Source organism: Astatotilapia calliptera, chromosome 5, assembly GCF_964374335.1.
Source record: "Astatotilapia calliptera chromosome 5, fAstCal68.1, whole genome shotgun sequence".
NCBI classification, from domain to species: Eukaryota; Metazoa; Chordata; class Actinopteri; order Cichliformes; family Cichlidae; genus Astatotilapia; species Astatotilapia calliptera.
The window spans coordinates 3,392,676-3,411,382 of record NC_137426.1 but is presented as its reverse complement, the minus strand read 5'-3'; the positions used below and the strand labels follow the sequence as shown (position 1 = coordinate 3,411,382).

Below are 18,707 nucleotides of genomic sequence, written 5' to 3'. Positions count from 1 at the left end.
CTCTGACCGTAAACAGTAAAGGGAGTAAACAACAGATTTGAATCACTTTAGATGATTAATATGAGGAAATAAAGTCTCAGCATGACATCACACCTTTAGCCTGTGTGACATAAAGCTGCACAACCACCTGGTTAAAAATCAACATATTTCTTCAGCCATTACAGCATTAAACAAGCCTGAGTCACAGTCAGCGTATCCCAGTTATTACTTGCCCATTTAAAAATAAATAAATAAATAAATTGCTGTCCATAAATTTATTTAAGTGAGCGCACACACACTAACCAGCTCTAATGTCCTCCTACTATGACATCAGAGTTTCCAGCACATCTAAAAGGAGAGGCTCAGTAAGTCAAGTGCTGTTATAAATCTGTGAATAATTTCTTACATAAAGAGCTTTTTAAGGATAAACCTGATGGAGCGTTTTTAAAAAGTAGAGAATTATTAGTAGAAACGATCTCTGTTATCACAGCAGAGCGGTGCTATCTGATCACACTGGAATCTGTGCATAATGTAGGTGTGTAAAGACCGCAGGAGCTTATTAAAGCCATGAATCAAACGCTCAACGACACTCATGAACTCGCTGATTTCCTCTCGCTTGGGTAAAATTGACAGTGTGGACATTTTTATTCAGTGAACCAGAAACCGTGTCAGTAACTCCTCTGGAATTGTCCATGTAGCTGCTGACTTTTCCATGCACGTGCACTCAAAAGCACACAGTGTGTATATTATAAAATTACTTAGGTTGGGTGAATTTTCCGACTGGTCAATGTAATTATAACAAAATTGAGCCATATTACTCGTTATCTACATCCTTGTCTCGGGGCAGGTTTTGTTAGGTTCGTTAAAAGTACAAGCTAACATTGTTTTCATTACAGCAATGGAAATAATTTGGAAATGATGAGGTCTATTTAAAAAGTCTACACTGAAGTAATCTAAAATGTAAATGTATTTTGGAGAAAATCTGTAATGAGCACCAAAAACAAAAGAAAAAGGCATCGAAGCATGACGTGTTTCCTGCTATCACCTCAAGTGTTTCTTAAATCAAATCAAATCAAATCACTTTTATTGTCACATCACATGTGCAGGCACACTGGCACAGCACATGCGAGTGAAATTCTTGTGTGCGAGCCCCACAAGCACCAGAGATGTGCAAACACAACAACACAAACGAGCAAAATACAAGAATGGCCAACCTGAAACTAATAAATATATGTACAATATATAATAGTGTATGCATTTCTGGATGTGTATACTAAATATTTTCCTACGTGTGTGTGTGTGTGTGTGTGTGTGTGTGTGTGTGTGTGTGTGTGTGTGTATACACATTTTTACAAATTAAATAGTAAAAAAGAAAATAATAATAATAATAATAATAATAATAAAATATATAAAATATACAGAGTTGAATATGTGCAAAACAAGTGGCATTTATATACAGTATGGAGTGCATAATGTTGAAGTTCCAGTAGTGAAGCTGAGGTGTCTATGACGTGTTCAGCAGTCTGATGGCCTGATGGAAAAAGCCTGCTGTTGTTCTGTTTACTGTTCGTCTGGGTTTTATACTTATTTATATATATTGTCAACAATAGACAGCTGCTATTGTTTTTTGTTTGTTTTTGGGGTTTTTGTCATTGTTGTTGTTGTTGTTGTTGTTGACATGTCAGTGAGACAGTTCATGCTTCGAAAGAAACAAGATGCTAATCAACACTTGAGGCAAATCTAAAATCTAAAATACCCCTAAACTTCGCTCCAAAACAAAGACACACAACCTTGGGTGTTGTTTGTTTGCCTTTTCCTAACATCCAGTTTCCAAACCCTAATATTTGCTTATTATTAATTTAGCACTCGTTAGCAAGTCTTAAAATATTTCATCTAAGTGATTGGCTTTTTTTAATGGGCTCCATCACATGCCGTGCACTTCCTGTAACATGCATTAAAATCTGGAGGTGCTCTCCTCTCTCTATCTGGTTCAATAGTGTTACATTAAAGCCTCTGCCATCTTTTTTCCACTGACAGAGTTTTAAAAGCCGTAAAGCCATCAGTACCTGAGCAAGTCACTTACTGGTATCACTTTAATGCATATATATTATGATAATCTTGTTCCCTGCTTATTGCTGCCTTAATAATGGAACACTTCATTGATCCCTGAAGGAAAATCCTCTTTATGCCTCCACGTTCATGCTGAGGCTAGAGTGCAGTAACCTGTGACTGTGGGTGATGGATCCACTCAGGGATCTTTGAGCAGGGCAGATGCTTGCTGACATTTGTGTTTGCACCGTTTTAATCCTTTTTTGCCGGGAACAGATCCTGATTTGCATTTATAAATGTTTTACTTAAATCACCAGAAAAACTGAGTTACAAGGAAAACGAGTTTGTGGTAAAGTGAATGATTGTTTTAAACTAAGTGCAAAAAGAAAGCAGTTTAGTGCATCTAAATGCTCTGCCTTAGTTTGAATTATTATGCACTTTGTCAGCACGCAGTAATGCTCGCACGTCTCCATTTCTGATGTGACTGACTGTAGGAGGATCTTCTCCTTCTACAAAGCTTCTAAATAAGGAGGAAAAATGAATGGATGCAGTCTGTAAAGGGGAGTACATGTAAATTACAGTCACAGAAATATCTTAACAGCTGCCAGTGTTGCTGCAGTTCACTAAAACAATGCTGTAAAACCACAGCATCCCCCATGTTTGAACTCCCAGAGCCCCACTTTACCTTTTCCAAGAAATATTTAATTCAACAACACTCGATTCCAGCAAACCCGTCATCCGCTGCAAGAACAGCAGCAAAGGTCTCAGCAGTCCTGCTGCTGTGTTTCAGTGCGGTGTCTCTGAAGCTACCTCGAGATTTCAGTCCATTATGGAGTCTGTGCGTGTCGCTCTCACAGTCTAAGACTCATCTGCAGTAAAGTAAATGTTGGACTTGCTGTTTGTTTTACAGGGCGAGATGAGACCATGCAGCCTGCCAAGCCAGCCAAGCCGTCCTTCCTGGAGTACTTTGAGCAGAAGGAGAAGGAGGCGAACATTCATAATGACGGAGGAGGAAAAGGACAAAACAACGCTGATAACCGCAAACTGCCCGGAGAAGGAGATCTTGAAGTGGTGAGCTGGAAACGTGGCGCACACTGTTACACTTTACCGTGAAGCCGTTACCTGGTCCACTGAACACCTGTAGATGTTACTGAATTCACATCAGTACAAGCACTGAGGTGACAGGAACTATATTTAAAATGGCACCATGAACACGGCACAGGGGTATGATCCCCACCAGCTGCTTCGTTTTCAATAAAAAGTAGAGGTCTTCATTTTGGAAATGTTCCTGGTATCTAAGTGAAATACTGATTAAATACAAGGAAAAGTCACACAGGTTTGAAAGTAAGAAAACACTCAAACCATAAATCTGATGGGCGAGGGTAAATATTACCTGTACAAATACTGTGTGTGTATTTAAGTGCGCTGCTGCCGTCTGCAGTCAGGTTGCTCTAAAAAGCAACACGAGTAATGGAGATGAAGACGGTGAACCAGCTGCACAATGAGCCGTGTGATTCAGGCTTCTCTCCTAAAATAAAGTTACTAAACTAAACTAGTGAGGATTGAAAACTGCCAGTAGCTCATAAACTTATTATAAATAAGAAACTACCAAAGTGGATGGAGGAGATGGAGCTAACCCAACTGCACCTTCTCCTTTGGCTTTATATGCATGCAGGTGAGCCTCTGCAGCTAATCAGAACTCAGATTAAACCATAGAGAAAGGGCAGGAGGGCGGAGGTTAATCACAATATGGATCGGGCTGAATGCTCCTTAGAACCTCTCAGAATATGTCTGATGTCTTCAGATCAACCTGTGGAGATGTCTAATAAACAATGAGTGATGTCTAGACCAAAATACTCAATTTTGCTCTCCAAGGGCCTGATATCCACTTACGAGGACGTTATACTGCCACTGTTCTATCGAAATTTAAAACGAATATCCTCATATGTGGATCTCATTTTTCTCAGAAACAAAAATCAGGTAATTCTTTGTTTTTACATTCATCAAGTGCCAATGAGCCCAAATAGCAAAGAGAAATTAAAAATGCCATGGAAGAGTTCGGGTCTTAGGTTAAAGAATTTAAATTCAAAGCTCTAAAAATGGTTAAAATTTAGTTTATTGTAGCTTCTGAGTTGCTTCACTTTTCAGAGCCTGATGCCTCAGATGAAATCATGTTAACGAAAAAGCAGAGGTTGTTTGTCTCGCTCAGAGACATTTATGCTGGACGCGTGGCTGCTCCTGCTGCTGGAATTAAATATTGAATATGTGACCTTTAACTGCGAGGTGGTTTCTCTTACCTGATCACCCAGCTGCCGTTTCACCTTTAGCTGTTCAGACGACGCATCAGCAGAAAGCAAAACGATAAATAAAACTACAGGTAGGCACCGAATCCTAAAAGCTGAAATTATTAAAAAGAAACAAACAAAACAATAAAGCAAAATTGTATTTTGCAGAATTTATTATCAGTGGTGAAGCTTTGCTTGAATTATGTACAACACTGAATTTCACAGCGGCTGTTTGAGCCATAAAAGAACAAAGACGTGTGTTCTGCTGAATGTGCGCATGTATGACTTCATAATTTTCAAGTGTGTGTGTGTGTGTGTGTGTGTGTGTGTGTGTGTGTGTGTGTGTGTGTTGAATGCACTTATATGTGTGCAACTGTGCGTTTGAAGTCGGTACACTAACAGACAGTGACGGCTCCCCGCTGGTTGACCCTGATTTTCCCTCTTGTTCTCCTGGATCTTTAATATTGTAACTGTTCGATGTAGGAAGGAGGGAAGAAACACACAGTCACTCACACTCACACACACACACACACACACACACACACACACACACACACACACAGAGGATCATCACAGAGGTGTATCGCTCGTGGCTGTGACGCCTACATGCTGTCAGGTTTGATGCTTGTCAGGCACACGTTCAGTTAGAAGATCGTCTCTCAGTGACTTGAAAAAGTTTTGGATTGTGTGTTCGAGGGAGACGAGTTGACTTAAACATTTACATCTGCACTCGAACACGCAGGAATATAAGCAGCATGCATTTATAGACAAGAGGAAGTACATGACAGATGCTTCCTGTCTACACTGTTTGATCAGAGACTGCGTTGAGCTGAAATGCTCCCCAAAACACTGAGGAACAGGACCTGCACATTTACAGGAAGTGTAGAGCAGCTGGCTCATAACTGGACATATGGAAGTTCCAGTTAGGTTTGCTCTTTGTGGTTTGCATTGTTTTAAATGTGTTTGTTATCATCAGCCAGTTTAAAGGTGGAGAGCTCACTCGGGGTTGGTAATGAGGTGCTGCCCTCATTATGACCACGAGCAGCAGGTGGCGACCAAATGAATCAGAGTGTGGATGCAAGCAGTGGCAACGCAGGACTTTAATAGAGGAGCAGATTGATTTGTTTGTTTTCTTTCAGTTAGTTTTGTTATTACACAATACTGTTTATTCAAAGTGTAATCTTTGTATTTTAGTCAGCTAAATTATCTTTTCAAGACTTTTCAGTTTAGTTTCAGTATAACTACAACAGCACCGAGGATAAACGCAGGTTTTACTAATACTGACATTTTCACAGGTTGAACTTGCCTTGTGTTTTGTAGCACAGAGGATCTGAGTATTTCTGTGTCTGCGGTGCATGAACATACTGCCAATTAGCACTGAGCCTCTGTGTGTACAGAGACGACCTGATGGCAGCAGAAGTAAAGCTGTTTCTGCAGCGTTTAGGGGAAAATCAAGTCGGCTTTACTCGAAGACTCCAATCCCACTCGGGGGGATTTATTGTTCCATTAGACTTTCAAATGTGAGGATAAAAAGCTAATTTCTTTTTGGATCTCTAATACACTGAGACAGCTTGTTGACAGCCGCATGCTGACTGTGTTTAATTTTAGATATGTCGGCTCTTCTATTTTTGTATTTTGCTATCAGATGTTTTTTTAATGCTCTTACCCGGGACAGTCATGTAGGCTCGTTGAAAACTCCAGCAGTTTGTGATTTATACATGTGCTTTTTAAAATCTTTTCGAGGTTTATTTCTTCCCGCGCAGGGTTGCTCTTTCACTCTCGTCTCTGTAGACCCTTGCTAATAGTGTCCCCATTGTACATGGCAGAGGTGTTTGCATAAATCACCTTTATTTTAAGGTGTGTCATCATCTTGCATAGGATTTTAAGGTCTATATATAGCTGTCCTGCATTAATATTTACCATTTTAGCTGTGGTTTTAGCTCCAGCCTCCTTAGTAGTGTGACAATGCAGCATAAGAACATATGGAGGAAAGCACTAACCTGCATTATTCATGAGAAGACGTAGAACAACCTTCCCCGCGCACCACCCAGCGCTTTCTCTTTTTCTCTGTTTTCATTCCCGTCTATTTTTGTTCTTCACTTATTGGTTTCTTTTTTTCATCCCTCCTGCTGCTTTTTTCCATTCTCTCTATCTCTCTATCTCTCTCTCTCTATCGCTCTCTCTCTCCTCTTCAGATGTAAAGGAGTCCATGTTCTTGGCTGGCAGACGGTCAGCGGATGCAGGTTGAAACCAGTCACTGTCTAGTGAGCCCTCATCTGTCACATGATCTGTCAAAACGTAACTGTTAAACAACTTAAAGAGACATGCCAACACACACACACACACACACACACACACAGACCACTGGAGTTTGTTTGCTTTCCTGATGGCGGCTTCAGTGCAGTGGTGGGGGAACTCCAGGCCTCAGGGGCCGGTGTCCTGCAGGTTTTTGAGGTGTCTGCTGGTTTAAATGGCTAAAGGACCTCGTCAACATGTCCTGAAGTTCTCCGGAGGCCTGGTAATGAACTACTCCTGTGATTCGTGTGTGCTGACCCAGGGTGATACCTAAAACCTTCAGGACTCTGGCCCTTGAGGCCTGGAGTTCCCCCACCCTGCTTTAGTGACTCATCTTATAATCTCAGCAGACATTATCTTTCAACTTTTCTTTATTACCTTTCCCTAGCATCCTCATCCTCTGTCACACCAGGCTTCTGTATCTCCTTCAGTAGGTTGTCCCTCCTTTGTGCCTTCCCCCGCCTCCTCCACCTTCAGCCAGTAGCAGTTTCCTCAAACACCCTGCTGGTGATCAGCACTGGGAACAGTTATTGTTAACCCATTTAATTTAGTCATTCTTGACACCACCCTCCCATTTATCCGTGTCTTACACCAGCACTAGGAGTACCCTAGCTTTTGCTTGTGGATGAATGGAAACTTTGCATAAAGGGTTCAAAACCTCTTCCAGGGAGCCGTCATGCGTTCGAGAGGGAGTCAGACTTGGTGGGAACACGTCTGAATGTCTGAGTACAGCCAGAGCCAGCAGGCGCTCATTGTTAAAGATTTGTGTACTTTAACTGAAAATCAGACGTTCTCCACTGCTTTAATGAACATGGATTTGTTTCCAGAAGTTCCTGTTTGAGTCTTTATGTCTGGAATGAAAGCAGCTATTGAACAGAAGGCTCTCTTCAGCTACTGTGAGTCTATGGCTCAACTTTTGACCTCTGTGTGATCGAGGCTCAGAGAACCCTAGAGCAGCGGTCCCCACGGACCGGTTTAATGTCAGACAATATTTTCATGGACCGGCCTTTAAGGTGTCGTGGATAAATAGAACAAAATAAAATGATACGACCAAGACAAAAACTGGTATTTGGCATTTTGTAAATATAAAAATAAACATAAATTCAGAAACATGTGTAATTGTGTAACTTTATTAGCAGCGTCCTCCTGAAATTGCGCCAACAACACTGAGAGTAACATCCCCCTCTCTGCCCCTTAATGCTCTCTGGTCGCTATGGTAACACATCAATATTTCTTTCAAAATAAGACACAACTGCAACACGGAAAAAGACCCAGGGAAACAGAGTTAACGATAAAAACCCTGAAAACCATAAATTTCACACCCGAGCCTCAACTCTCGCGGCCCGGTACCAAACGACTCACGGACTGGTATCGGTCCGTGGCCCGGGGGTTGGGGACCGCTGTGCCAGAGCAGTTGGAGCCTGGTGCTTCTGCAGGGCCTGATGAACTAGCAGAACAACTTTTGCTTTGAATTTTACTCTGACCAACAGTGAGATCCCATATCAGGTTCCCACGGAGATATATCGAAGTTCTGTTTTGTTTTGGGTTGTTTTGCAATCTTTAATTAATGATTGTGATAATTAGCCCCATTTAGAGAATCTAGCAGATGAAATGCTGCTGTTAAAGTGTAAATACAGCTTTAAAGAAAGGGAGTGAAAAGCATCCTGATGTGCTGCTCGTCTTCTGGATTTGCCGCAGGTTTTTGACACAGCTGATCATTTCTATAGTTTCAGTCATTACTCAAGAGAAGTAATGTAACGCATATTAATCCTTACTTAAAAAATCATGCAAATAATGCTTTACTGAGAATAAGTAATCTGGTAACACTGTTACATTAGTTCTGTGGTGAACTGCAACACTGAGTTACATTATTACCAGTAATCAGCTGTTCTGCTTTTTCATATTGTTTATTTCATATTTAGATGTGAATCGAACAAAATCTGTCCCGGAGTGAAGAAGTGAGGAAACACTTGATGGGGCAGTGTGCTCTTTCTGGTTGCTCCTGAGCAGACTGACTCTATAACGCTGTCCTGCTTAGAACAGTTTGAAACAGATGAGAGAATAGTGCTGTTGGTGAGCCTGATTGCTCTTAAAGCTGCACTGAAGTTTGTTTGAAATGGAATCTTTAGTTCTTGTGACGGTACATCCATTTCTACAAGCAAAGCCCCGTTTGTAGTCTGCGCACACTTAAGAAGTTGTGTACTCATAGAAAGCTCTGAGCTGGCAGGACGAGCTGCAACAATGTCAGAACAGATGAGCAGCTTTGTATCTGCAGCCAACAATACAGTGAAATCCTTTAGCTCTTCAGCTGCTGAATGCTCCACTGTTTTTGCAAACTCGTGTTTGGCTGCTGAGATCTCACAGAACTGTTTCTGCATGAAAGGGAATTAAAATGGCAGAAAAGTGCTGAGATGAGCTGAAAAGGGAGAATTCAGCTGTGGGTTTACCACTACAGCAAAATATGAAAACTACAGATACACACAGCAGCCTTAAATACCCTTCGGTTTGATAAGGATAGGTGGAGAGGGAAAGCCCACCCCCATTCTTCTTGTACAGCCACCGAGTGCTTTGATGTCGTTCCCTTTAGAGGGCGGCTCTGTGTTTTTGGTCAAATTATGCAGCGTGCTGTGGAAAAGCTGAGAGAGCAGACGGTTTGTAAGCAGTTAGCTCAGGTGCTAAATATTTCATAACCAAAGTGTGTGTTTTTGTAGTTGTTTGCTCAACAAAATAATGCATCACAGCTGCAGCTGAAAAGAATGCGCTCATAACAACATTATGGATAATTCATATTTTCATTTTAATGACCGCATCCTTAAAGAGGGACTCCTCCCTAAACCCGGCATCGAAATTTACAACAAAGTCAAGAGTGTGCTGTGTCAAATGTGTCAAAGTGCATCAGGTGATTTTATTGGTTTAACTGAAGAAGTCGTCAAAGTTTTAGTTTGTGTTGAAGTTTGAATGAATTCAGTCGGCTGTGAAGTCGAGCGCACCGACCGCTGGAGTCGAAGCAGGTTTCAGTGTTGAGGATTGTGATGGGAGGAGCCGAGCGATCCTTCTGTTAATAACAGCAGCAGGTGCACAGGTGTGATGTGCGTCTGTGTTTAGGTGAAGCACACTTTCACTTTGGGTTTGAACCTGCTGATCAGCAAAAGTACTGATAAAGCTCCGAAGGTCACATCTTTTTTTTTTTTTTTTTTTTTTTTTTTTTTCCTGTCCCGTTTGGCTCTTTTGCATCAGAATTGTTGTCTAAAGGCAAAGAAAGATGCCCAACGGATTTACTTTACCAAACTGACCATCCCAGCCTTGCCATAATGGTCCATTTGATTCACCTTTTATTGTTTATTTTATTTTCACTTACTGAACATGGGACAGACTTGACTGGGGGAAAGAAGGGGAGAAAGAAAGAGGGAAAGAGAAACAGCTGAGAAGAGGGACGGGGGAGAAGGGCAAAAACCAAAAACCAACAGAATGAGCAGAAAAAGAAAAAAAAGAATAAAAAATTTTTTAAAAAAATGCATATATCAATCACCTGGATCACCTGCTGAGAAAGAAAAAAGAAAGCAAGCAGAAGAGAACAAGAGTAATAGAATAAACAGCATCACAATGATATATGGGAATATGACAGTAAATACTAAATATTAAACATTATTGTGCAGCACATAAGATCAACAGAACACAGTGTGCTTTGAGGTAGGAGCCAAAAAGGGTGTAGTTTGTGGGTGTGATCACCCGTGTGTACACCTGTGAGCATGGACCATCAGGGTGTACACCCCACCCCTGGCATCGTTGCCCACCTCTCAATTTTAAATACACGTAGACATTGAGGGCTAGCAGGAGGGACCATGCGCTTACCTGCTGCTCTCTGGCAGGTAGCTCCATGCCCTCCTGGGTTTTAAATGCACCTTAGAACACACATGCATCAACATTACAATGAGCGGGTGGAGGGAGGTTTGGAGTCTTCTCTCACCCCCGTTCTCTGCGACCTGCTGGAGCGGGGGGGCTAGGAGGAGGAGTTGGCCGTCCGACTGCGGTCTGGAGTGTGGGGCCTCCCTGCTGCTGCGGAGTCGGGGCGGTCTGCCTCCCCCCACCGCAGGGAAAAGGGTAACACCACCTGGGTCTGGGTGCAGTTCCCCCCCCTCCAGGGGCAAGGGTACCTAGACCCGGTTTGTAGAGTACGATTGGGGAGTGTGATCGTGTGTACAACGTCTCTTTATGTCTGTCTCCACGTTGGTTGAGTGTGGAGTAAGTGCATATGAGAGCATGAGGGTGGGAATGGATGTTTGTGTCTGTGTGTGCCTGTATGTCTGTGTCTATATGTCAGGTTGGGTGTCAGGCGCCACCTCTCTGGGGACATCTCAGGCCCTCCAAGGTTTGGAGGCCTATCTCCCCCTACCACCACTTCCCCTGCCAGTGGCGGACCCCCTCAGACATCGGTGCGTTGGTGGTTCTTTGTGTCTGGGGGTGGGCGTCCAGGTACACACCGGCTCACTCCTTGGCGGCCGCTTATCGGGGCATGGAGCCTGGGGCTCGCTCGGCCCACTTCGGAGGTGGGGTGCTAAAGCCCCGGCCTCTCGGCCTGGGGCTCGGTCACTCAGGCACAGCTGGCTGCCGGCGGAGCTCACGGGCGCGTCACTGCAACTCCCCCTGGCTTCTGCTCCACGGCTGCTGAGTGAGCCCTCATCTGGGACTCTCCTTAGCTCTTACTGGGACAGTGTGGGTCTTCCTTGGTCTCTTGTGTTCTGGGGGCCTCTGGATGTCTGGAGTTTTGATCTCCTCCATACCTGCTCATGCCCTGGAGGACGGGGCTGTGGCCCCCCCACACCCTCTAGCAGATCATTACATGAAGGAACCTTTTAAAAAACAAAAAACAAGCGCGTCCATGCCCGAAGGTCACATCTTAATATTCCAGTTAAAACCTCCCGTTGCTGTTTTGATGCACTTCATCATTTATTCAATAAGTGAGTATTTTTTTATTGGCTAGTTTAATAACTGATTAAGAATTTATTGGCTAGTTTAATAATTAAGCTGTCTTCTCCAAAAGTTAAAATGCTTCTGACATAAAAAATATATTTGTTGGTCTGTTAGGTTAATTTTACTTCTTCATTGATGAGTCCATAAATCAAAGAAGGTCTTGTCCCATTTTTAAATGCTTTAGTTGGATGATTCCTGTAAGCAATACTCATGATTGATTACTGTAAATATATTGAATGAACTGGACATATCAGCAGCAAATGTTGATGTGAGCTTTTGGCCCTTTTGGCCGCTTTTTTGGAGTCCAGTTGTAGGACCTTCCCTTGTTCACGGTTATCTGTCTAGTGGACTCAAACGGCGGCGTTATTTTAGCTCTATTGATTCTGGGTAATAAATAGCCTGAGAGCGTTGTGCTGCTGGTAAAAGCTGAGAGGGGGAATCCCCTGGGGAAAAGCTAAAGCAAGCACCAGGTCCCTGTCTGAGGCCGGCAACCGAGAGAGGAGGGATTGAATACAAGTCAATAGATTCATCCTTTGAAAGCTGCTAAAATAGATACTTTCATCAGACACTTTGGTTATTGCTGTCATGTGTGACGTACTTTGAGGGCGCGGTAAAGGTTTTTGTCAGCGTCCACTAATGGACTGCGTCCGCGTTGATCTTTGACCCTCAAGTCATCAAATCCTGCTTCGAATGTCATTGTGACGCATTGTGTGTATCAAAAGCTGACCGTGAGAGTTCACTCATGACAAACGTTCAGTGTTCAGAAAACTTTGTGTTTCTCGTAACTATAATTTAAAGCAGAGAGGTGAGAGCAGGGAGGGAGTCTGAAGCCAAACTGTGAGCTGGTTCCACATGAGAGGAGCCTGAAAGTCAACGCTCGTCAAACTCAGGGAAAATAAATGTTTGCTCTTAATGAGGTGCCCTGACTTTCCGTCTCACACACCCGAGGTCCTCGATGCTGATGAATAAGCACAGCAGCCTTAACATAGTTCAATGTGTTCTCCTCTAGGTAAGCACGTGGTCGGTGGAGGATCTGCGGCTGAAGCTCGCCTCTCTGGACCCTCAGATGGAGCAGGAGATCGAGGAGATCCGCCAGCGCTACCAGTCCAAGAGGCAGCCCATCCTCGACGCCATCGAGGCCAAAAAACGAAGGCAGCCGAACTTCTGAGAAGTTCTGAAGGATTTCTCTCACGTTTCCCGCAGCAGTTTGGAGGAACGTCACCGAGGCTGCTGGAGTTTCTGCGTGATGTGACGTTTGGGGAGTGAGGATTATCGGTTTGACGTCTGCCTGCTGAGCTTTTGGACCTTTGTCTAAGAAAAACTGTAGAAAAGCTGTTCAGCTGAATATCATTGACATTTATTTTGTCTGCTTGAGATCCATGATCCTTCTGTTTGTGGCATTTCTTTTCATTTCAGTATCATCAGCAGCAGTTTTGGACTCGAGTTTCTTTCTGCTTATTTCAAGCTTGCACACAGTTTCTTTAAGGAGGTGAACAGGTGAACATACCTGGAGACCGTCAGGTCCTGTCTGTAATCATGTGGTACATCATCATTTGAACTGCTGACTGTTAAACTTCGGTACTCGTCTATTACTTAACTTCTTGCCATCATTGTTGGTGAAGCTGCGGAGCTTTTCTAGGTTTCTGCGTCAGACAGCGAGGTGTTTTATAGAACAGAATGAATCTTCATTCTTGAAAAATGCACAAAAATGTAACATGGACAGTGGATAAAACTGGGTTCTGTCGGCACGTCTGCTTTTCCAAAGATCTCTAAAAGACAACAAATCACTGAATTTGAATTCACAGCTAAAAGCAGAGGAGATAACCAGTTTTTCTCCTCTTCCACTCGACTGGTCATCTGAGAGATGCTGCACATATTCTGTGTTTCCACACAGTTTGCTCTGAACTCCAAAGCTAAGGTTTCTTTCAAAGCTGCTTGAGGAAACTCTCTAATCTGGTACATGTCCCTGCGTTTCTGTTTTCTACATTTCATAACTTGGTGTTACATTGAAGTCCTACTCATTATATCGGACTTTGTGTTTGTGCCTCGCGACCAAACTGTTACTAGATCTTTTCTTTTGTCTTTGATCTTCTGTGGGCTGAAGCACATTTCTCTCACTCCTGCAGCTGCAGCATGAAGCCAGCCTGCAGAATTACTTCAGTAAAGAAGACAGAAAAATGGGATCAGTTAGTGCAGAGTGTGGTTCGTGAACCAGACGTATTCTTTGCTTTGTAGAGCACATCATTTCACTTTTTCCAGTTTTATATATTTATAAGATTATGCGATCGTCATCTCAGCTCTTGGGCCAGTTAATGAGGAGTGTTTACAGTTCACAGGTGATGATTCTGCTCTCTGATTGGTTTGTTCGGTTGGGTTTCGGTTGTCTGTCGGCTTGTGGGTCAGAAGATGAATCTGACAGGTTGAGATGATCAAAAAGAAAAGAAAAAAGAAATCTGGCTACATGAAATTACAAATCTGTAGAACTATGTCAATATTTAGTAAATGTTTCTAACACACTGTAAATTAGGAGTTAAAAGACATTTTCAAGTGTTTCCAGTTTGTGTCGACATTCATAACTCCAGTATTACAGTACGTCATCAGTATCCTGTCATTACAGCACAGGAGGAGTTATTGTTGTCGACATGCAGACTAAATGAAGTGCCCTTTTTGTTTTTTTATACGTTTCCTTTGTTTGAGTGGGTCTCTGAGTGTAGCACGGGGCACAGTGGCCGCCCGGCCGCTGGTTTGACTCGTCCTCAGATGAACTTCGCTCACTGTTCTCGCTAAACTGAAGCAAAACTTGTTGTAGAGAAACTCCCTAAAGTCCAGCAGGGGGCAGTAGACAGATTTTCCTGAGTGAAGTGGAGTGTGTGGAGCTCGGGGGCTAAAATGATTGTGCTCTACACAGAAAATCCCTCATTTTACTTTTTTTGTGTTTGTTTTTTGATAAAAATAAAATTACACTCAGGCCATTTAATTTTTCTTCCAGTGAAGCAGATTTTTTTTTTTCTTTCGAGTTAAAATGTTCGCATTGTGCTAAAACATGCTGATTGGTCAGGACGGCCCCCTCGACTATGCCCGTTCCCAGAGCAGTGTGGTTGAACCACAGCACAAACAGAAGCAGCCGGCTGTGATTGAAGGCGACTGTATCTAAAAATCTCTCCTGCTCGCTTCATGACTGAAATCAAAGCTGCTGTACTCGTGGTGCACGCTCCTGTCACGTCTCTAATAATTACAAAAACGTATTTTACTTCAGCTGAGCTTGTTTAAAAAGTATTTAGAGAGAGAAAGTAGAATTATATACACTCTCCTGCCCTTCTATCAAAAATGTTGACCCTGCAAATTTTACAATGAAGTCTCCTTCATTTTGGATCGTCTCAGCACGACTCCCTACAAAGACGTTCTCTGACAGTGCCTTATTCTCGATTAGCCAAGTGACCAATCACAGCAGAGACAGGTGACCAATCACAGCAGGGCCAGAGGTTCTGTATCAGTGAAGCCTGTGAGGAAAATCCTGCATTCTTTAACATTAAACATGTAGACGTAGTCTGCTGCAAAATGAAACGATGAAACTGTAAATGAGCATATCGTGGGCACTTGTAACGTTACAGTGTGTTAGGAACCATTTATTAATGTCTCCTTATAAATGTTTGACAGTGGACAATAGACGAGAAGATCTCATCTTTCTTATATCCGTTTACTTGCTAACTGTTCCATCTCTCCACAAAGTCATTTTTTGAAAGCACAGATGATGGTTTGTAAGTAAAACATGAAGTTTGGGATCCTAAAACTTCTGAATTTTGATGTTCTGATTGTTGATTGCACCAAAATGTGAAATATGAGCACATTTGCCTTTTTGTTTAACCACCAGTGCCCTTCTTATTGTTTGGATTTTCATTTCAGATCCAGTTTTTTTCTTTATCTCTCCTAAAATAAGCTCTAAAAAAACAGACCTGGTTTGACAGATTTATGGAGCAGATTCAACAAAGCTTTTATCCCCCCGGGTTTGATCTGGCACAGCGGACTCGACGAGGCCGCTCCTGAAAAAGTGCCAAGAAGACTTAACTTCTGACATTCCTTTAGGAGGTCCAGCACAAGAGAAAAAAAGGGACGGTTTATATTTTTCTACGTAGGTTTAGCGGTGACGCAGTCAGTCGGCGAGGTGACGGTTTGTGTGTGTGTCCGGATGAAAATGAGCTTCTCAGGTCATAAAAACTCCTCAGGGCTGTGAAATAATGGCAGAACCAATTAGAAAACGCTGTAGATGGTTCAGAGTTCCTTCATACACGGTCACGTCTGTATATATGAGCAACACTCGGCTGCATGTGTATATTTTGATTCATTCAGCTGAAAAGTTCAGTGTCAAAAACAGGACTTTAGAAAAAATGTGAGAACGGCTGCTTTCAGAGGGAAACCCTTCAGCTGGATTTCATCACACAATGCTGTATTTAACGGGTGGTTCAAATCCACAATGTGCACATTTTCCTGTGGCCTGCGGTGCTCTTTATCCACCAGCCATGTTTTAGTCACATGGCCAGTTTCCTTTCGGTCCACAGCATCATAGCAGAAATAAACATGTTAGCAGCCTGCTGCAGAAATGTTTCTGCCCTCTGTGGCTGTTTTCATCCTTCATAAGAACTGTACAGTGGGTTCACTTTTCCTTTATGTCTGTTTAGATTTGATTGTGGCTTGAAATTCGAATTGTCCACCTTGGGAAGCTGTAGCTGACCGTTGTCTGTCTACAGCTCAGCTAATTTGGATCATTTCTCTGTGTTCACACTGTTTTTTGAGCCTTCTTGTGATGCAGATCATCCATCAGGTCTGTGGTTACAGTCATTGACATGCTCGTGTTTTATCAGCCTGTTACTTTGCAGTAATAAGCAGCTGTAGGCATGTCTGAGACCAAACTGATAAAGGTGGATGGATATCAGTGCAGGCCGGAGGAAGAACCTGTGAGTTTGTTTGAACTGCCCCTTTAAGCTGGTTGGTGTCTCCTGTGTTTCTCTGTAAGATGATGACTCATGAGCACAATTCATTTCCTGCTGTGTTACAGGCAAAGCTTTTTCTGCCTTGTCCTACCAACTGTGGATGCACTGTGGGGCTGTCAGAATATAAAAACTGGTTTTGATCCCTCGACGTTCAGAAAAAGGGGACACATATTTAAAATAATGGCGCCTGATTGTTGTTGAATTATTTGCATGAGCTGCTTGTTGCTGCCTGAAATTAAGTCAAAGTCACTGGAGACCAGACAACCTCTTTTTTTTTTTTCTTTAATGTAACAGAGACACTTTTAAATGCTTCTTTGATTTTCCAACCTTTGACTGATTCTTCATAAACTGCTGAATATGGAAACCACAACAAACATCAGAAAGCATTTGCAGGTTTATTTTTGGTACAGCCAAACTTCTTCAACCTTGAGACTGTTGAATTTTTACTTTGATTTAATATAATTGACATGCTTGAGTTTAAAAAAAAAAAAAACTGAGCAGCATGTCAGTTTACTCAACGAGTGATTCATGGATAAATCCATACACTCAAAATGAGGCTCTCTTTAATCTCTACATTTGTTTTGTGAACATTTCTTTCTTTAACTTTTTGTTTCGTGCTGGTTTTATATAACTAGCTGTTTAATTTCACCTCAATATTCAAGCACAAACATTTTTTGGATCAAATAAAGACCAGAATTGGATTCCTGGAAAAAAGTGAACAAACGAACAAAACAAAGAAAACCAGAGAAAAACATGAAATGTTGCTTTAGTTCAGCAACTCCAGATTAGACTTTTTATTTTACAAGTTAATCTAAGTGAAAATCTTTCTGCCGTCTTGTGTCTCTGCCTTTTGTATAAATCTGTTTGAGCATGTCAGGATCTGAGTTTGCTTCCTGTTGGCGTCGGCCTTAAAGTCAGCTTGTGTTTGAGATCACTGGTGTTTGGTTGGTTTGTGTCCTTTGTGGGTTTTTTGTTGTTTGCTTGTCTAACAAAGAAAATAAAAAACTAAAGCAATAAAAGATGCTGCTTTTACTTTTGTACATATAGATTCTTATTAAAGTTCCAATTAAATCAAATGTAACTGTAAACACGCAGCAGACACTTCATTAGGTACACCTTGGCAGTAACAGGCTGGACCCCATTTTTCCTTCAGAACTGCTTCAATTCTTCATGGCAGAGATTAAATATAAAGAACACTTCTCAAAGATTTTGGTCCATGTTGAAATGACAGTGTCACAAAGTAACTGCAGATTTGTCAGCTGCATCCTTCATGTAACTCTCCTGTTGCAGCACATCCCAAACTGAGACTCAACACACCAGGCAAATTATATTTCATCATTTGTTCACCAGTTTTAATAAGTCTGTTGCAATTATTGCCACAATTTCCTGTTGTTATTTGACAGGTGTGGTCTTCTGCTGTCTACAGTTCAAGATGCTCTTCTGCATATCTTGGTTGTAACGAGCGGTTATTTGAGTTACTGAGTTACTCTGACCTCTGACATCAAACATTAACACAGTTTCTGCTCACTGGATATTTGCTCTTTTTTTTTTTAACCGTTCCCTGTAATCAGCAGTTTCTGAACTACTCAGACCTGCTGCTCAGTTGGAGCTTCAGCAGGTCGTCTTGACTCTACGTGGCTAAATGTACACTGTTTCTGCCATGTGACTGTCTGTCAGTATTTCCATACTGGATTTTATATCTGATGAAATAACTGATGTTCCAGTTTGCACAGTCATGCTCTGCCTTCATCATCAGCGTTGGCTGCAGGACTCTCACTGCCTTCTGCACTTTCTGAAAGTTTTCTCGTGTCCTATCAGATCCATCACAAACACCCAAACTTTTTAGGCACGCCTCGTCCCCCTTTTTCTTGTTTCCTCTCCTTGTTCAGACTTTTGACTGTCAGCCAAAATAGCAGAAATGAATTTTTAATCAGCCAGTCACGAATCTGATCTCTCTCTCCTTCAGTCTGTCTGCAGATGTGCTGTTTGTCCCGACAAAAATAAAACAGAAAGAGTGTGTGTGTGTGTGTGTGTGTGTGTGTGTGTGTGTGTGTGTGAGAGAGAGAGAGTTTTCCTAGAAAGAGGACATCCAGCACTGGGGCAGATCTACTGGGGAGCAAGAGGGGGCAACTGCCCCCCC

The 18,707-nt window shown here is 42.3% G+C and overlaps 1 protein-coding gene across 1 annotated transcript in view; it reads left to right on the top strand.

Moving 5' to 3' along the window:
- Positions 1-17,586, top strand: part of LOC113021863 (serine/threonine-protein kinase 4-like) — a 46,111-nt gene extending 28,525 nt beyond the window's left edge. Inside the window, exons 10-11 of the mRNA XM_026166673.2 lie at positions 2,939-3,099; positions 12,589-17,586. Coding sequence (XP_026022458.2) covers positions 2,939-3,099; positions 12,589-12,747 — 320 coding nt within the window. The 3' untranslated portion in view covers positions 12,748-17,586. The remainder of the gene's footprint in view (positions 1-2,938; positions 3,100-12,588) is intronic.
- Positions 17,587-18,707: the final 1,121 nt, after the last annotated feature.